This window comes from Girardinichthys multiradiatus, chromosome 1, assembly GCF_021462225.1.
Source record: "Girardinichthys multiradiatus isolate DD_20200921_A chromosome 1, DD_fGirMul_XY1, whole genome shotgun sequence".
Lineage (NCBI taxonomy): Eukaryota > Metazoa > Chordata > Actinopteri > Cyprinodontiformes > Goodeidae > Girardinichthys > Girardinichthys multiradiatus.
The window spans coordinates 12,653,319-12,672,370 of record NC_061794.1 but is presented as its reverse complement, the minus strand read 5'-3'; the positions used below and the strand labels follow the sequence as shown (position 1 = coordinate 12,672,370).

Sequence of the window (19,052 nt, the reverse complement as noted above, 5' to 3'; positions counted from 1 at the left end):
AAAGCGGCATAAGAGAAATGCAAGAAGGCGTAACAGAAGTAAGAGAGCTGACACTGAGGTAGTACCCGCCCCAGGACAAAACCCATCAAAACAGCTGTTTTGTCGGGTTGAGAGCTTATTGTGAAGACCGACAGGGAGATTTTTTGGGGTTGTTGACTGTTATTTGGGTGAATGAACAACATTTGATGAAATCGCCTCATGGTTAAATAGTGGCTCAGGTGGTGGTCATTTGACACGCTGAACCCCCCCCCCCGAATGAGTAAACTGGAGTTGACCGGGACTGCTACTGAGTGGGGATTTTTCCGTGACACTCAAAACATGCCTGAGACTTGTTTCTATATGTAATTACAGGTATGATCTCACAAACCGGGCATATTTTGTTTTTTAAGGGGACATATATAAAAAAATCTCTTCCTGAACTTCAGTGTCTATTTAGGTGAATAAACTCTCCAACCTCGCAAGAAAAAAAAAAAAAAAAAAAGTGTTTACTGTACCTTAGAAGTATAAATTCAATATTTTGTTTTTTCTGCAAATGATCATCAAAGTAAAAAAAAATTTCTATTCCAGTTGCATGGTTTTGTTTCAAAATAAAAGAAACAAATGTTTGTCTTTATTTTTTCCACCAGCTAAATGGGGGGATTTTAATTTTATCATTAATTCTTTAAAAGCAGAAGCCCACATTATAAACTGCTGTTAGTGTTTAGAATTAGCTCATAAAATGACAACATTATCTTAAATACAAAAAGGTTTAATTCAAAGTTTATGGACCTGTCTAAATATGATTATGATTTCATCAACTAGGGGAGTAAAGGTTAATTCATGAATCGGGTTGGTTAACCACATTTTTGTGGTCCAGTTTCACAAGCCACACTGAGGCCTGATAACTGTCTAACCTTTAAAATCAAGAAATCTCTTTAATAGAACCCTTCTGGCAACATTAAGTAGGCAAAAAGATCATGAAAAGCAACTTGGCATGCCCCGGTTGAAAGTAATTCAAGAACAGATGAGAAACCAAGTCACTGACATCTCTGTGTGAGAACGGTTACAAAGATGTTACTAAGGCTTTGGGACTCCTGCGAACCACATCACTATGCAACATCATCCACAAATAAAGAAATCATAGAACATTGGTGAACCTTCCCTGGAATGGCCAGTCAACCAAAATTACTCCAAAAGTGCATCAACAACCATCCAGGAGGTCACAAAAGAACACAGAGCAAAATCTAAAGTGCTGCAGGCCCCACTTGCTTTAGTTAAGGTCAGTATTCACATTTAGAGCATAAGAAAAAGACTGAGCGAAATGCCCTCCATGGGTGAGCTCCAAGATGAAAATCACTGCTGACCAAAAACAACACAAACTCCCATCTGACATTTATCACAAATATTCTGGATGGGAAAATATTTATGGAAGAAATGGCCACAATCTAAGAAATGTGGTAAATCCTTCTAAAAAATATTATGATAAACCTTAATACCCTTCTGAGTTAGATTTCAATGGTACCCTTTTTCAGAGGCCAGCAATACCATTCAAAGCATGAGCCATTCAACTTCATGCCTTGCAGTAGCAGGGTAAAAAACATGAAATAAACATTAATTAAAGGTCAGTTTTCTATATTCTTATCTAGTCTTACAGAGGGTTTATAAATATTGGACAATATCCAAAACTTATTAGACCTAGCAGGATTTTGACTCACAGTTCAACATTAATAGACAATATATCTACTAACGACATAGAAAACAGTGCAATCAGCAGATTGTTAATTAATGGTATTAGTGACCATTTATCAGTTATTAAAATTTTACAAGTTTTACAGTTTTTACAATAGCATTTACAAGAAAGATAAGCAGAATAATAAATTAGTCTACATAAGGATTAGAATTGAGGAATCTATAACTAAATAAAACATTTTATTTCTAAAACAAAATATACAAAGAAAAAGATATAAACAATGCATATAAAATTTGTATTTGAATTTCCAAAATGTTGTTCGACAGATATTGCCCGGTAATACAGATCAGTAAGAAATCTAAAAAACAAAGAACTCATGGATTACCAATGGATTAAAAAATACTAAGAAAAAGGTAACCTTATACAAAAAATCAATACAAATTAGACCTAAACAAGCAGAGAATAAAAAAATTAAATGTATAAAACGAAATTACATAGATGTGTAAAACGGATTATTACAGTAAACTGTTAGATAAGAATAAAAATAGCATTAGAGATATTTGGAAAACCTTAAATAGCATTATTAAACCTAACAACAGCCAAATAAATAACCCACAATATTTAATTAATAAACAATCAAAACCTGTACATAGCATTGGACCGGTGGATAACAGTTTTGATGATTTTTTTTCCACATTCAATGTTTCTTTCAGGAGTTCAGTAGAAATAAATTCTAGACATAGTCAGAAAGTTTAAAAACAAACCCTCCTCTGATTGGAATGAAATTGACATGGTCAAAGTTGTGGGGAGGCAGATGCTACAGTGGAGAAAAATCTATCTAAGAAACAAGCAGCAATTTATGCAAATAAGTGACTATCAATCGCATCGGATATTTCCTTTGGGGTCCCTCAGGGGGTCAGTGTTGGGATGTGTGCAAGCTATCAAACAAAATTAGATTTGTTTTTTTTTTTTGCCGATTACACAAACATTTCTTTGCTTAAGCGAGGATTTGCTTTTGGAAAAGCTTTAGGAGATGATTATCCAAGGAATGCATGAATTAGTGAGATGGTTCCATAAAAAATTATTATCACAGAATATCAATAAAACTAAATTTATTCCATTGGGATAACATGATAAAAATATGGGAGTAAATATAAAAATAAATAATGTAACAATTGAAATAGTTTATGAACATAAACTTTAGGCATGACAATAGATCATAGCATTATTTGGAAACCACATATAACATACTGTTTTTACAATCTAAATTATTAAGAAGCATTTCAATTTTAGGTAAGGCAAGGTACATTTAAAATTACAAATCACTCCAGCTGCTTCATGTCTCTCTTATTGCACCACATCTGGAGTACTGTGTAGACATTTGGGGCAACATATATAAAACAGCACTGTAACCAGTATGGAAACTACAGGAATGAGCGAAAAGAATGTTTAACAATTCTGGCTATCATAAACATACCAATATGCAATTTAATAAGTCAAATGCCCTAAAGTTGGTTGATCTGGTCAAATTCCAAAACAGCACAAATGATGTACAAAGTAAGACACACAACCTGATACCTCTAAATATACAGATGTTTTCAGACAGAGATGGAGGCTTTAATCTCAGATGAAAAAATAATCTTAAGATTCTTAGTGATTGAACAACTATGAAAACATTTTGTGTTTCTATCTGTTAAGTGAAACTGTGGAATAGCCTTACTGTAGCAGTAGAGGAATGTCAAAACATCACCCAGTTAAAAAAAAGATTTAAAGATATTCCATTGAAACAGTATTTAGTTGAGAAGGGCCTGGCATGTTCATGGGCCATGTATTTGTACCTGTTTGTATGTATGTGTTCAATGTTTCATTTTGCTGTGTACACGTTAGTGTACATGTGTACCGTATTTTCCGCACTATAAGGCTCACCGGATTATAAGGCGCACCTTCAATGAATGGCCTATTTTAGAACTTTTTTCATATATAGGGCACACCGGATTATAAGGCGCATAGAATAGAAGCTACTGCAGTCAAACGTTTGACTGGGTTTGCGTTATGCATCCACTAGATGGAGCTGTGCTAAAGAGAATGTCAACAAAACAGTCAGATAAGTCAGTCAAACTTTATTAATACACTACAAACCAGCGTTCTGATAACTCCATTCACTCTCATGGTAAGGTCTCCTCTACATAGAATTCTATTGAATAGAGCCAACCGCACGTTAGGAATGCATTGGAGTCTATGAAGTTGAAGTTGAAATCAAACGTTAGTTAAAACGTGAAAGGGAACTTTTCCCTGATTCAGTAAACATGTAAAAGAAACAGTTTGATGCACTAAATCAAACGTTAGTACTGTTAACCTTTCCTGTTTCTGTCCCCTGACCGTAGTCTGATGACACAGGGGAGACGCTTTCTCCAGGGCCGAAGTTACTAGTTTCCTCGGGGTTAACTCCCTCACTCATACGTTGCTGAGTTGAGCATGAAGAAACAGCATCAAAACACGGAGTTGTTGACGAGATTCGGGGTTCTTTTTAATGACTTTGCAGCACGTAAAAACACAGGGCTTGCAGACTCATACACCGCTGCTCCGGTCGCCGTCTCTACCCACCCCACACACACAATAATACCGACGTCACTCCTTCACTCTTGATTCTCAGCTACGGCAGCACACAGCGCCACCTCTGTCCGGAGGAGTAATGTCAACATCTTCCATACACACACACACGAAACATACACCCCACACACTGAGCTTCTAATCACATATAGTTCAAGCAATTCCTGCAACAGTACATTCAAACGTTATACACACACAAGTGGTGTTGGACTAGGAGTAAGCACAGTACAGGTGTTTACCGCTATTACTTCGGCGACGCCCCTGACTACGGTAGCCGTAATGCTGCAAGCGGTGCGGCTTTGTAGTTTACCAGTCGTACTGAAACATTTTGACAGAGCGCCGTGTACAACCAGTATGGATCAACCAATTAACCAATTGATCCATATATAAGGCGCTCTGGATTACAAGGCGCACTGTCATTGTTTGAGAAAATTAATGGTTTTTAAGTGCGCCTTATAGTGTGGAAAATACGGTATATGTATTTGTGTAAATGCATGCATGTGTGAAAAAACTATATATTGCAACTTGTAACTTAATGAATGATGAAACAAGTAGTTATGATTTTGAGAAACTGGGGTAGGAGTTAAACTTATTCCTACCCATGTAAACCATTTAGCTGTTATGCTGTGAAAAGTGTGAAATCTCTGTTAATTATTCATGTATATTTTTCTTTTTTTTTCAATTTCCCATCATGTTTGCAATATACTAAACCAAAACTGAACCTTATATGCACACGAACTGGTCAACGTGACATACCTGGAATCTCTTCTTGTACCTGATGTTGCTAATGATTGCCCACAGAGAAGGGGGCCTTGTGGCTCCTGGTTGACATGCCAACGCACCAGCAAATAATTTAGAAATTGGTAGTAGTGTGCTGTGTAGGAGCGGGCCAGCTCTAGTAGACATTTGAAATTACCTTGTGGGTCAGATATAATTATACCGTCAAATTTGGCCCGCAGGCTTGAGTTTGACACCTATGTTTTAGGAGTGCATCCTGTTATATTGGCTGTAAATCTAACACAGACCTGGACCAGTTGTTTTAAACATCCTCCACCTGCAGATAATTTTCCATACAGTGGAATGGCTTATTTTAAGTTAACTTTTGAGGCCTATTTAAATCCCTTACAAGACTCTTAAGCTGCTATAATCTTCTTTCTGAAGGCCTCAGACAGCTCTTTGAATATTACCATGGCCACTTCAACAGTCTGGAGCACACTGGGCGAAATGTGAGTTTTAAACAGGCCAACCCTTATTTTTAATTGCAGAGTAATGATCTTTTGAACATCTGCTCTTGATGTGATATGCTGCATTTAAGCCATTTTAAATTGAGTATAATGTGTCAGAGTAGAGGCTAAAATAGAAATTAGGTTGCTGGTTTTCATGACATGCTATGTGTCTAAATACATTTGTTTTAACATTCTTGCAATTTGCTGCATGAGGTCTAGAAAATGTCAAACTGTGTCAAAGTCCTGGTGCATTCTTCTTTACCTTCAAGTAGACCACATATAGACAGGCACAATGTTGCCCCCTATTGGACTGGGGTGGGAGTTGAAGGCTGTGGCATGGTTGACTGAAAAGCATAAATATAAGGTACACTGGCAGCCTTGTAGGTACAGAATCCAGTACTGGACTCCTACATTTTCTTTCCTACAGAGGGCTTATTTATTCACAGCTGATCGAGTCCAACCTGAACACACTTTCCTTATTGCACCACCATATTCCTACTGCAGCTCCCTAAAGTTAAGCAATGGCACTAAATGGGGCCTCTGCTGTTTTGTAACCACCTTAGTTTCCTTTATACATGGCTAAAATATGGAGGTGAGGCAAGAGCTTTCAGATTGGAAGAATTAACTTTGCCACTTTTGTTCATATCCAGTGGTCCCCTTCAAACAAAGAGACCTGATTTATATTAGTCAAGATAGGCACAGGAATACAAGTCGATATTACACAATCCAATTTAACATCTCCACAGCCTTCAGCCCTTAAACTGACCAGAATAAAAAGGATACCTTTCTGAAGCAGGCTCAGTAAAACCTGATATTAACCTTCACGGAGGCAAGATTTACTAGAGGACAGTTAAACTACTGGACTTTTATTATAGCCTCACGGTTGGAATAGATAATAAAAGTGGGAAAATTTAGAGTTTGCTTCGTAAACATTTAGAAACTTTAAAATCATGATTTTTTTTTTATTCTCTTTTACTTAACATCATTTTGGTACACATATTAAAATCAGCAAACAATTGTTCTCTGCTGAAGGGTATTATGTGACCCGATGCTGATGTGTACCAAGGCCAGAAACAGATAACTGCAGTTTCTATGTTATTCTCGGGAAAATGGTTCCCTTGTCGCAGCCTGACCTTCATATCTTTTGTGGATGAGCCTTGTCAACAGCACTCGGCCTCAATCTGCATCAGCAGGGCTCACAGAACTAAATGAATTGTGGGAGCCCATGTCAAAGGATTCTGATTTTGTTTTAATGTTGTCATATTCTGTTGGGACAGTTAAAGTATCTCAAACGTATCCTCGCAGCCACTCTGGCCATCAGATAGAGCATGTCTGAAGGTTTTTTTTCAAGTTTTTTAATGATTTTTTTTAACGTTTCTTATAAATATGCACCAATCAGACGTTCTGTGGCCTACTTTCGATTTTCAAAAAAAAACTACAAAGTTCTTTTTTTCTACTTTTTGGATAAACTGAAAATGTACCTGTCTTAACACAAAATAGTTTTTATTGTGAAGTCAAATGGTCTATAAATATCTTTATAAATACACTAAAATTCTCCAGGGTTTATGACAGAGGTATCTATAAATAAAATGAAATACAGTGTAATTCCTTTACTCCTTTACAAGACAGATTATCTTTGTTAAGCACACCTCAATATGTAAAGGTCTGGTACATATCAAGATATTGCATATCTCTGATTTGTTGTAATGTGTTTGATTTTTTTAAATATTAATTTATTCATTATAATTATACAGGAACCTTAAGAAGACGTTTTGTTGCGGTTGATCATTAACTTTTAATAAGAGGTGTTGTCACATCATAAGCAGGGGTGAGCAGTCGATGTTACACAGCTCTGCAGTTAAACAGGATTTTACTTTTAGTTCAAAGAAAGAGTAATCAATCAACAATGTAGCTGTTTTTACCATCTTATATTATTGATTAGTGAGATTAATGAAAATCCAGTCTGTTCAGAACCAGACTAATTGTAATATGTTTAGCTTCCCTTTGTCTGCTATAGTGCACATTCCGAAACCTCTCATTGATAATAAAAGCAGCTAACCAATGAATCTTCTCCCAGTAAACAGTTACACGCTGTCGAGTGTTATTTGTGCAACCAAGTAGTGATATGATGCATTCACTCATCAGAAAAGCATACTTTTTATTAGCTGATTCTATTGATCCTTGTCAATAATCCACCATAGGCGCATTAATGCATCGCATCTTTCTTTCTATTTAGCTTTCACAAAGGTTCAAAATGAAGGAAAAAATTGATTTTTGTCATAATCTGCTTGTGTTTAGGGTTTTGAGTTTGTGTTCTGTTTACTTTTTTCCACACTGCCATCTTCTTCACTTGCTTTATTTCAGTTCATTCAGGTTTATTAGATAATTTTTAGTGTTTAGGTGTTCGTTAGTGCCCTGGATTCTTATGTTAGATATTTTAGTTTGTATTTTCTTGTAGATTTGTATTCTCCCTGTTTATGTTCTTTTGGTAGTTTCATTGTTTACTTATTCCAGTTCACTTAATGTTTTCTGTTACCTCCCTAGACTCTCTGTTCAGTGGTAACTAGCCACCCTCCATCAGTTGCTTAGATCCCTTGGTTCATTGGTCCATTCCCCATTCTCCCTCAGTATTTATACTGCCTGATTGTCGTTGTTCCCCACTGGTTCCTCCTGGAAACTACCCTAGCTACTCCCCACTCCACGCCCTTAGACCTGTCTGTGTTTTTCATGTCTTGCCTAAGACTGTAAGTTTGCCGGTTCATATCATTAAAAAGCATTCATCTACTCACCATTCTGCTTCCTTGCTCTTGTCTGCACTTTGGTCCTGCAAGAATGTCACTTGTCATGACACTTTTGCCGTTTATTTTCTCTGTTTAATCTTCTCTTTTCTTCCTTTTCTCTCTCTTTGCTTACTGAAGCTCACAAATACATTATTGCAGGTAAGTACTTGCTTGAATCTGACATTTTCTCACTTCTTCTACACTTAGTTTTTTTTTGTCTTTGCTTGCAAAGACTCATTTTAATTGGGTATTTGCCACCTGTTTAAAGGGCTTATCTGATTGTGATTGTGAGGCAGTTTTTCATTATGCAGGCCTAATCCAAATGACAGTCAGTACAAGCAGCCTGGAGATCAATGCCGCACACAGGCACAAATAAGGGCATCAACATGCCCAGGACTGTAGTACGCCTGCAGGTCTGTGTATTTAGGGCCTCCATCTTTTGGAGGAGCTTGACAGGATTAAGCTGAAGGGTAATTTGAAACCGTGTGAGCCAAGTGGGGAAGGAAGATTGGTGCTGGTGTTTGGTCCTGGTTTTATGTGATAATGGTTTATATTTTTGAGCTGTTCATGGATACATCCACACAAGAACATGTCTGCAGTTTGAATTGATGTGGTTGAAACTCTGCTTGCAGACAGAGTTAAAGGACGGTAGTCAATAATTTCATGGATACAATATGTTGGTAATTTATTGTGGTATATTTCAAAGATACTTTATTGATCCCCGAGGGGAAATTAGAATATATATTTCCACAGTGGTAACTTCTATGAACCAACTTCGGCATGTGAAGCTGCTACAAATATGCATACACTTTGCAAAAAATGAAATAGTTTACTATATTTGCCATTAGTCATTTGCTGAGAAGCTTGTTCTTGTGTGGCATCAACCTTCAAACGATTCACTTTAATTTTTACGAGAATGCGTCGGAAGAACGGGGGCAGGGGTGAGGTCAAAGGTCATGCATGGTGGGGCGAGGAATTTCTCTGGTGCAGATAGCAGTCTGTGACCTGCTTAGTGAAGGTTTCCTCTGGGATCTCATTAGGTGCTGTTTGAACTAATTCAAGACAGACGCTGCAAGCAAGCACCTGCAGAAAGAAGCAGAGAGCGGGATGAAACCTTTATTGTTCATAACAGAATCAGGTTAGAACAACGACTGTGTTTTATCATGGTGTTTTAGTTTTAGTTGAATGATTAATCTGTTGCTATTGCAGAAGAAAAAGTGTTATAGTACTGAGCTATGTATTTTATTGGAAATAAAAATTCAAAACTATCACTTTTTTATTACCTGAAATCCTTTATGAATTTATTCTAGCTGTTCCTGTCTGATTTGTTTTGCAATCATTCAAAATAGATTTTGAAAGCCAGAACCACTACCACTAAAACATGACATTTCCATCATGCTTCTGCTTCCATCAACACACTGGATTTCTCACATCAATGAGATTCCCATTGGTGTGAGAAATATCATTTTACGGCTGGCTTCGACATTTCTACTTTCAGTCATTTGCATTTTTCAATCATTTATGTACAGTGGATCACAAAAGTTTAAAAAAAACCAGAATGATAAATCAGTTCTACATGTTTCGGCCCTTTAACAACACAATAACTGTAAATAACTGAAAAATAAATTGATTAGGGGCGAAAATGTTAAGAATAAAGAAAGCTGCAACAACCCATTTGCAAAAAAATTCACACGTTTCAAACAATATCTTGTTGATGCACCTGTTGATACAATGTATTCAGCCGTTTTTGGTGAGAGCCTGTCAGCATGCCACATCTTGGCTATATTCACCCACTCTAACTTCTCCGCATCTACCGGATTGGAAGAACATCACTTGTCCACAGACCTGACAGATTTTCTATTAGTTTTTTTTCTGCATTCAGCCTGGGGCCATTCTGTTAAACCTCATTTATATCTGAATCTGGACTCATTGATGCTGAAAAATAAAATTCCTTTTTATCTTCAGCTTTCTAACAGACATCTGAAGGTTTTGGGTCAAAACTGACTGGTAGTAATACCTTAACATAATGCTGCCACCACTGTTTTTACTTTCAGCACAGTGCTCTTTTTCTGATGCACAGTGTTTTTTTTATGTTGCTGTTATATTTTTTCTTCTTTTGGATTTTTGACCAGAAAGTTTAAGTTTGATTTCATCACATGTAATCCATGGAATTTGTTTGCACTCTTCTCCTGACTGATATCTTTGCACACTGAGATCAAAAGGTGCTTCAGCAGAGTATTAGTTAAGGGGTTTTCACACTTATGCAAAGATGTTATTACAGATTTTTGAAATGATTTGTCCTGGATTCATTTTTTCACCTAAAACCTGGTATAACAGGCAAATATATTGCACACATGAGAGCCACCATATGTATTTTCTTTCATATCCAACTCCTTTTTTACTCTTTGAAAATTATATATTTTTTCTGTTGAAAATGAAATGCAGAGGTAACCAGGATGACCTAATATGCAATTTGTTTCATTGACCATTTGGTGAACCTATAAATTTCCTTTCCACAAATTAGATTATTTTTCTGTTGCTCCATGAAGACACATGAACGGCACACTCTGCTCTTAGCTTAGCTGCATGGGGCTTGTCAATGATGGGCTTCATTATGTCATACTGGCATATTCCTTAAGCCTTCGTCTTCCACAAAAACAAGTATTTGTGCCCATTTCAAAAGCAAAGCCGTTAACAATGGTAATAGTGGAGAGCGAATCTTTTTAGGGCTTAGCAATGACTCCAGCAGATACCAGTTCCTTTCCGTGGCCAGAGAGAGATCTGTTGTTCCCCTTGTCCGCCTCAGTGAACCTTTTTCTTTCCTGAGCCAGAATGTATTTAACAGCCCTTTTAATGTGACGTTCAAATGCAGAAGGATGCAATTATCTACTGCTTGGCCTGTTGTCTACTAGAATTTAGAGAAAGAATGTAGAGAAAGTTTACAGCTGGTGAACAGCTCTATCCCTGCCGGACAGCTGATTCAGTTTGGCCAGTTTTTGTCTTTATTTTGCCCAGAAGAACAAAATGAAAATTTGATTTTGTCTGGTCCAAATTGTGACAATTATGTTAAAAAGACAGGCTTATTAGCTTCTTTCAGCCACGAGGACAGGTTTTCACCTTTCAGCAGCCTTGGTGGCAATAACCACCAGGAAGTGTTCGCAATAACTGCCCATGACTCTTTTACATCACTGTGGTGGTATTGTGGCCAACTCTTCTTTGCAGAATTGCTTCTGTTCAGCCATATTTTTGGGTTTTCAAGCATGAACAGTCTATGTATGCCACGGCATATTAATAAGATTAAAGTCTTGACTTTGACTAGGCTGCTTCAAAACCTTCATTTTGGTTTCTGGGCCATTCAGACGCGGACTGACTGGTGTGCTATGAATTTTGAAAAAGATCACAAACTGACCTTGAACCAGACTTCATGGATCCATTAATCAGAACCGGTCATCCAGGTCCTGAAGCAGCAAAGCAGTTCAAGACCATGACACTACCACCACCATGTTAGACTGTAGGTGTAATGCTCTTTATGATGATTTTGACAAATTTGAGCTGGACCTTTTTGCTTTTTTTGATCAGCAGCAGTTTGGCCCTTGGATAGACCAGTAAATCGAGATCTTTGCGTGTTTGGCTCCACGACAGACTAGGGGGGTTAGATTACTGCAAACAAGCCTGATAAGCAGACATCAAAATATTTGAACTCCTCCACTTGAGGCAGAGTCTGATTCCTGACATTAAAGTCATAATATATCAAAATAAATGTTCTTCATCCCAGTATGGATTTGATTTCATCCTATCCAACGTTTGTTTAAGCTGCTTTAGAGGTTTGCATTGTCCTTTTTAGAGTAGAGAACCAGCAGACAATGTTATCATGGACTATTTATCAGTGGCAGCTCCCCCCTCGTCTCTTCCCTCTCACTCCCTCTCCTGTTTGGCTTCCTTTCCATGAGGTCAGAATGCATCCATCGGCGTCGCTCCTGAAACCGGTGGCGTCCATGGCTGTCTGTCAGAAGTAACCTCCCTTTACTGCAAGGCCACCCTGACCCTCTGAGGCACACTTTCCTGATAAGTCTCTAATGAGCTGAAATGCTCTCAACATGGAGAATTTGAAGGACGACCCAAGTGGTTTTTTGATGTGATCGTTATCTGTGGAATTCCCGGATGGGTTGGAGACATTTTACCAGAAGGGCAACCTGTCTTTCTTGGAGTTAGATATGGACAGCAACGTTCATCCAAAAAGCTGTAGAGTTTTTCTTCACCCTATAATTCTGCAGGATTCATGTGATGAAGTTTACCATATGTAATTTATTCTTCTACATTATTAAGCATATTTTTGAGTCCAGACTGATTTGTTAATAGTTCAGTGGTTTGGCATCAGCTTGGGTGAGGTTGGATGGAGGTTGCAGAGACTTGCTTCTGGTGCGGAATCAACCAGGCAGAGACCGCAGTCGGGTTTATTTGTTCTGTCAAACTTCTGTTATCATTGAAAACACAGAGACTGCTTAGAGAACTCTTGGGGTCAAAACACCCACTATGCTCGACAAGAAACAGCAACACACACACCGTTGAGTACAATTTCATTCAGTTCCTCTGCAGACATCAAGTGGCAACAAGGAAAAAATGTTAAACTTCCCTCATTAAAGGGAACTGCTCTTAGACATCCTTATGGTTTTTGTAGCCTACAGTTTATATGATCTCTTCAGAGACATGCAGTCCGTCTCTCCTACAGTGTTTATCTCAGTTTTTGGCCTTCATCCCTGCGGGTAAATATAAACTTTATTAATTAGATCTGCTGTCTTCAGGTCATGCAGATTTACATGTCTCTTCTCGCTCGCTGGTATGCATGAGCGTTTATTTCCAAAGGAGAGTGCCGCTGTTTATTTCCACAGGTGAGTGAGAGCTTCACAGTTTATACTTCCAGCTACTTCTGTGTGTTTTACTGACAAAAGTGAGCAGATGCTCTCAGCAGTGTATGTGTGGCGTCGTAGAGGCAGATCGGCCTGTAAGCTGCTGTGCTGCCAAAAGGCAAAACTCACAGCATGAAAAGAACAGTAAATGTAAAAGAGAATGCTTTCTTTTAAAATAATGTGTAGAGATGCTTCAGTCGGTTAGATTTCAGTTAACGGCTTTGACTGGTGTTCAGCAGGTCAAATACTAAAAAAAATTAGATGTTATTCCGATTCATTAAATGAACCAAAACTAAGAACTCCCCCAATTTGTGGTCTATAAACGCACCATATAATTTGATGCACCGTATAAAAATCAAGATAGCTGTTATGGCCATGTGATACAAAAAACTGAATTTTGGAATTGAAATTCTAGAACTGAAAGTGAAACTAGTCAAACAGAATTTTCAATACTACAAAATACCTTTTCAAAGCAAATTAATTCAGTTTAAAACTATTAAATTCTGTTTTAATTTTAGTGAAATTCATTTTCAAACCAATGCATTTAATTTAAAATAACACATACAGATTCAGACTGAGCATTTCAAATTCAGTTTCTGATGGCACAAGTTTCTGCCCATTCCGATACCCGGTACCTGGGAATCAATACTTTTGCATGCGTTTATGTGTTAATAAATGTTAATTCGTTTCATAATAAAATCTCAATTTTTCAATTGAACTTATTTATTTCTCAATATATAAACTTTCATGTAATTATCAAAACAACATCCAGCTATTTGTATTGTAACATCTCAGTTTTTTCAATCATTTCTTCTCCCATGTTGCTGCAGACGACGAGTCGCTAATGGATGCAAACGTGCTAACGGTCCCAAATGCAGGAAGTGAAGCCGTATCTGACAGAGCTGACAGAAGCTGACAGAAGTTGTGCACTCTTCAGCGTTTAGAAAAAACATTTTCTTAACCAGGTGCTTCCTCAGATTAGAAGTATCTGAGGTGAAATGAATTCCTTGCTCTTCTCGCCACCAATATTGCAGTGACCGTAATCTGCATCGTGTTTTGAAAAGTGGAGCCATACTTTCGAGTGTTTTCTATCAGCCATGCTTTGTTGGCGGTGTTACGTCGATTCGCGTTTCCCCATCAGATACGGTTTTTTTCCCCAGCGTCTCCTTGCCGCTCACGCGGTAAAAAAGGCGCGTGCTTGTTGCGGGCTCGGAACCGTCGCGCTGTGCTCGCACCACAGGGGAACTATGGGTAACCCTGAAAGAGAGAGAGAGAGAGACTACAGATATCTACACCCTGTCAGATACAGTTCCCCCTGTATTAAACAGGGGGAACTGTATCTGATGGTCCTCTAAAATCTCTCTCTCAAATGATGATATATTAGTTTATCTAATAACAACACACTAGCTCAACAAATGTAGATCGACTTCTCCGAAACACGACATTTGAGCTTTCAGGGTTACCGTAGTTCCCCTGTGGCGCGAGCACAGCGCGACGGTTCCGAGCCTGCAACAAGCACGCGCATTTTTTTGCCGCGCGAGCGGCAAGGAGACGCTGGGGAAACCGTATCTGATGGGGAAACGCGAATCGACGTCATCACGCTCTTGTGCCTGCAATGCTGTGTTCATGTCTGGCATGGAAAATGGCGCACCCCTCTACTCCCTTAGTGTCACAGTGATGCGTTTAGGTACCGAAACATGGTACCGTTTGATCTTATGTGAATTGGTACCTGGTACAACCGTCGGGATTCGGTCGGTACCTATAAAAGTACCAAATTCGTTAACCATCCGTATTTATTATTTTATGACATATGAATTCTGTTTTATGCAGCTGCTCTATGTAGATGCTAAATGGTTTTCCTGTATACAAAGCATTTGATTGGTTGGCTCAAATTGCTCAGTATTCCAACTGTGTTATTGATGAGCTGGACTGTATTTATGTCTCTGTGTAAAATATTTTTGTCTACTGTCTTGATTGACAGTGATTTATTCTGACTTATGTGCTGTGGTTATTGTTCCCCAGAGTTTTGGCAGCTTGGCTGTTATTCCCCAAGTCAAAGCTACAGTTTTTCTTTTCCTTATCATAAGCAAATATTTCTCTCTGTTTCTCTTACTCAAACACTGCTGCCTTTTATTTGACGTTACTGAAGTGATCCAAACCACTCTCCCCCCCTGCAGGCCCAATCACTATCCTCTCTGCTCAACCTCAACAGGAACAGTTAGCACCCAGCTGTACTCCATGTCTTCTGCTTTGAAGGGATTCCTGACACACAAGCTAACTTCAATCTTCTGGGCTTTATTAAACTTGTTGCTTACTCCTGCACTGTTTGTTATTGCATCTGTATATGCCTGCTGCATATGCTAAAGAGGAGCAACACATCTCCAAGGTGATCATTGCTCAGAGGCCGATAGAAGTACAGTACATTTTGAATTAGAGATGTCTTCGAGATCTGATCTGCCCATTCTGATTTTAGCACATTAAATATAAAAAAACAATAGTTTTGAAACCAACAGGAAACGAAGGAATTGCAAGATTATCCCATTTATGCATTCAAGCATATATCCCTTACCTTTTTTTTTTTTTTTGGTTATTGTACACCTCAAAAAGTGCATCAAAGTAGATTATGTTGGTTGATGCATTTATAGACTGAAAACGTTAGCAATTCTTAGTTTCGATGCATTTAATCAATAAGAAAAATGGGATTTTTCAGCATTTCAAGCGGCAACTGGCCGATGCCTATTTTTGGCTTAAACATCTGGGAATCTCTTCTTTTTGTTACATATTGGCAAGTTTTTAGTCCCAGAAAAAATAGTTTATTTTGGACCTAAGTTTACTTCATCTGTAGGTCAAGACTGGATGTAAATTCACTATTGATTCAAGAAGTTACAACAAAGTGGTGATCAAGTGGTGTAATCACACTGTATTGATTAAGCTATTGATTGTTCTCAGAATAGATTTTAACTACTCAATGCTGTCAACAAACATTTAGAAATATTATATTGATTTTGAGAGTTTACTGAAACAGTCGTAATCTTTTTTTTTCTTCAGATAGTTATCTTTATTGTAGCATAAGCCATGACATGAAAACTAATGTTGATGCAGATCTTATTTTCTTTGTCAGAGAAAGGCTGCCATCTAATGGCTGCTAGCAGTACAGCACAAACCCAAAACTTGCTCCTTTTCTGACTGCTGCTCTAACCTGTCCATGTGGGTCAGCAGTCAGAGTACAGACGACAGGTGTAAGGAAAATAGAAAACTGTCCTTTTGTTTATTGTGCATCTTTGCAGAGACCTTTTTATGCTGTGAAGCACATCAGCTTAGACCATTCGCTATTTGCTCTTTCAGTCAGATCTGGTTGAATAAGTTTGCTTTGGACTGGTAAAAGTGATCAGAGTAGTTGAGCTAAGCACTCCAAATATAGACTTCTTTAATGTATTCATTGAGGCAAATTGAAACAGATGCACAAGAGGGTTAGGGAAATGAAGGCAAACTAGATGTGTGAAAGAAAGTCATTGTAGCAATGTTTCATTTTTGTCCATGGTTATCTCCTGCAGCACCCATCATCTCTCCAGATTCACCAATTGATGCTGATGAAACAACCCCAACTTCTCATCTGTCATTTTTGTGGCTCTCAAAGCGAAAACAGGATTTTCTGCTTTATTTTGGCCTAAATAAATATTTAAAACCTAATTTTCATAAGTCTCTCTCTCTTCCTATAATTTGCTTTTCCGCAATGACTAGTAAGTCCACTAGGGGGCACCAATGCTCCAACACTGACATTAGGAGAAGCAACTTTTTCCAGCTTTTCAAATAGTCCATCAGTTCAGGAGAGTTCAGACCTGAGCTCAGCCCTCGAGCTGTCTTCACTCTCCTCCTCCTCCTCTCACAGTGCGCCACACTGTGGGAAAATTCAGAACATTATTGTTCCAACATAAACTGTGAATAAAAAGGGAAGAAAAAAAAGGGGAAAATGGGGCCGTCACTGAGGCCTTTTAGTTTAATGATGTTTTTTAATTATTTATTTTTTATGGTATAGCTGCTCTTCTTTTTTTAGAAGAAAAAAAGAACACAGTTGTGAGTGACAGGAATGAGGAAAGAGGGGGGTAAAACCATGAGAACAGTCATATTATAATATGAGCACATCATCAACAGCTTGATCGTTAAAAGGAAGGAGACAGAGAGGAGACGGTGGGCGGCGGTTCTTGCTTGTTCATTTTTAATTTATCAGATGAGCTCCATTCTTCCCTTGTTTTGACTTGTGGTGTCTGTGCATCCAGAGAATAGTCTGCTGTGGTCCAACTGGGGATTGGGGGGGGGGGGGGGTTGTTCTGTTGCTAGGAGAGACACATTCATTTCAGCTCACTCAAACATGGGGGTTACAATATCTAGGTTATGCTAATATAATCTCTTTCACCCATGATCGCACTTGCTGTATGCAAGGGGGCTGCACTGAATGGATAAGAGGTCAGGGTGTGCATGCATACACGTGCCCAGCGGCAGCCTAAGTAGCTGAATGCAACGACTAGCAGAGGGGGGTCGATGGGGAGTCCCATCTGGTTTGTGTGTGTGTTTTGCCTCCCCGCACCAAGCCTCGTCCATCTACAGATTAAGAGACCAGCCCCAAGTTCCTGACCCACAATTCCTATCTCGACACACACCCACGCCTCCCATAACACAACCCCCAGTTTCCTCCTCAGGATTGGAGGCCACATGGGAGGGATATGAGGTGATGTTTCCATTAGCAGGCCTGGCTTGGATGTGAGGTTTCAGTGCCGGACTGAGGAGACCACACTCGAGGAGAGAGGGGGTTAAAAGCACTGGTGTTATCTGTGGATTACTTTGGGGAAGAGGGATAGAGGGGGTGGACTTCCTTTATGTTGCAGATACAGATTGTCATCAGTGCAGTTAGGAAAATGTCATTCAGATATCAGCTAATATCTTAAAGCCTGTCTTTATACTTCTTACAGTGTCTATCAGATGATCCAAACTGTCTGAAGATCAGATGATATTAGTTTCACATGCACACAAGCTGCCTTGCAAAAGTTATCAGAAGTCTTTAACTTTTGGTGACATTACAATCACACACCTCAATACATTTTATTGGGATTTTAAGTGTCAGGCCAACACAGAGATGTGCATAACTCATGTGAAAAGAAAAACATCCATGTTTTTATAAAAAAAAAATATATATAAAAAATCTAAAAAATGTGTGCATTTGTGTTCAATTCCTCTTTTCCAAAACTTCTGAATGAAATCAACACGTCTAATTAATAAATAAGGTCTACCTGTGGCTGATGTAATCTCAGCATAAATGCAGCTGTTCTGAGGAGGCCTCAGAGGTTTGTTACAGAACATTACTAATCAAACAGCGTCTCAGAGTCCAAGGAACACAGAAGACTGATCAAGGTGAGGGTTGTGGAGAACTTTAAAGCAGGATTAGGTTATGAAACAATATCTCTACCTTTGGACATCAAGTTCAGAGTTCTGTTCAATCCATCATCTGAAAATAGAAAGCTTATAAGACAACTGCAAACCTACCAGGACATGGACACCCATATAAAATGATTAGGAGTTTTAATCAGACAAGTACCTAAGAGACCCACAGCAACTCTGAATTAACTGCAGAGTTCCACAGTTCAAGTGGAAGAATCTGTTGACAGGGAAACTATTAGTGGTGTGCTCCACAAGTCACCTTTAAGGTAGACTGGCAAAAAGAAAGCAATAAGAAGTCCTGTTTGCAATTTGCTACCAACCAATGGCACGTAGATGACACAGGAAGCATGTAGAAAAAGATGCTCTGCTCAGATGACACCAAGCTGAACTTCTGGACCTTCAGGCCAATGCGATGTGGGAGGAAAAA

General features: G+C 38.5%; 1 protein-coding gene across 7 annotated transcripts in view; it reads left to right on the top strand.

The window, feature by feature from the left end:
• Positions 1 to 19,052, top strand: part of agrn (agrin) — a 414,019-nt gene that overhangs the window by 93,646 nt on the left and 301,321 nt on the right. For 5 of the 7 annotated variants that reach the window (XM_047373566.1, XM_047373574.1, XM_047373613.1 and 2 more), the window contains exon 3: positions 8,424 to 8,444. The exons of the other annotated variants lie outside the window; for them this stretch is intronic. In XM_047373566.1, coding sequence (XP_047229522.1) covers positions 8,424 to 8,444 — 21 coding nt within the window. The remainder of the gene's footprint in view (positions 1 to 8,423; positions 8,445 to 19,052) is intronic. 7 annotated transcript variants of the gene reach the window in all.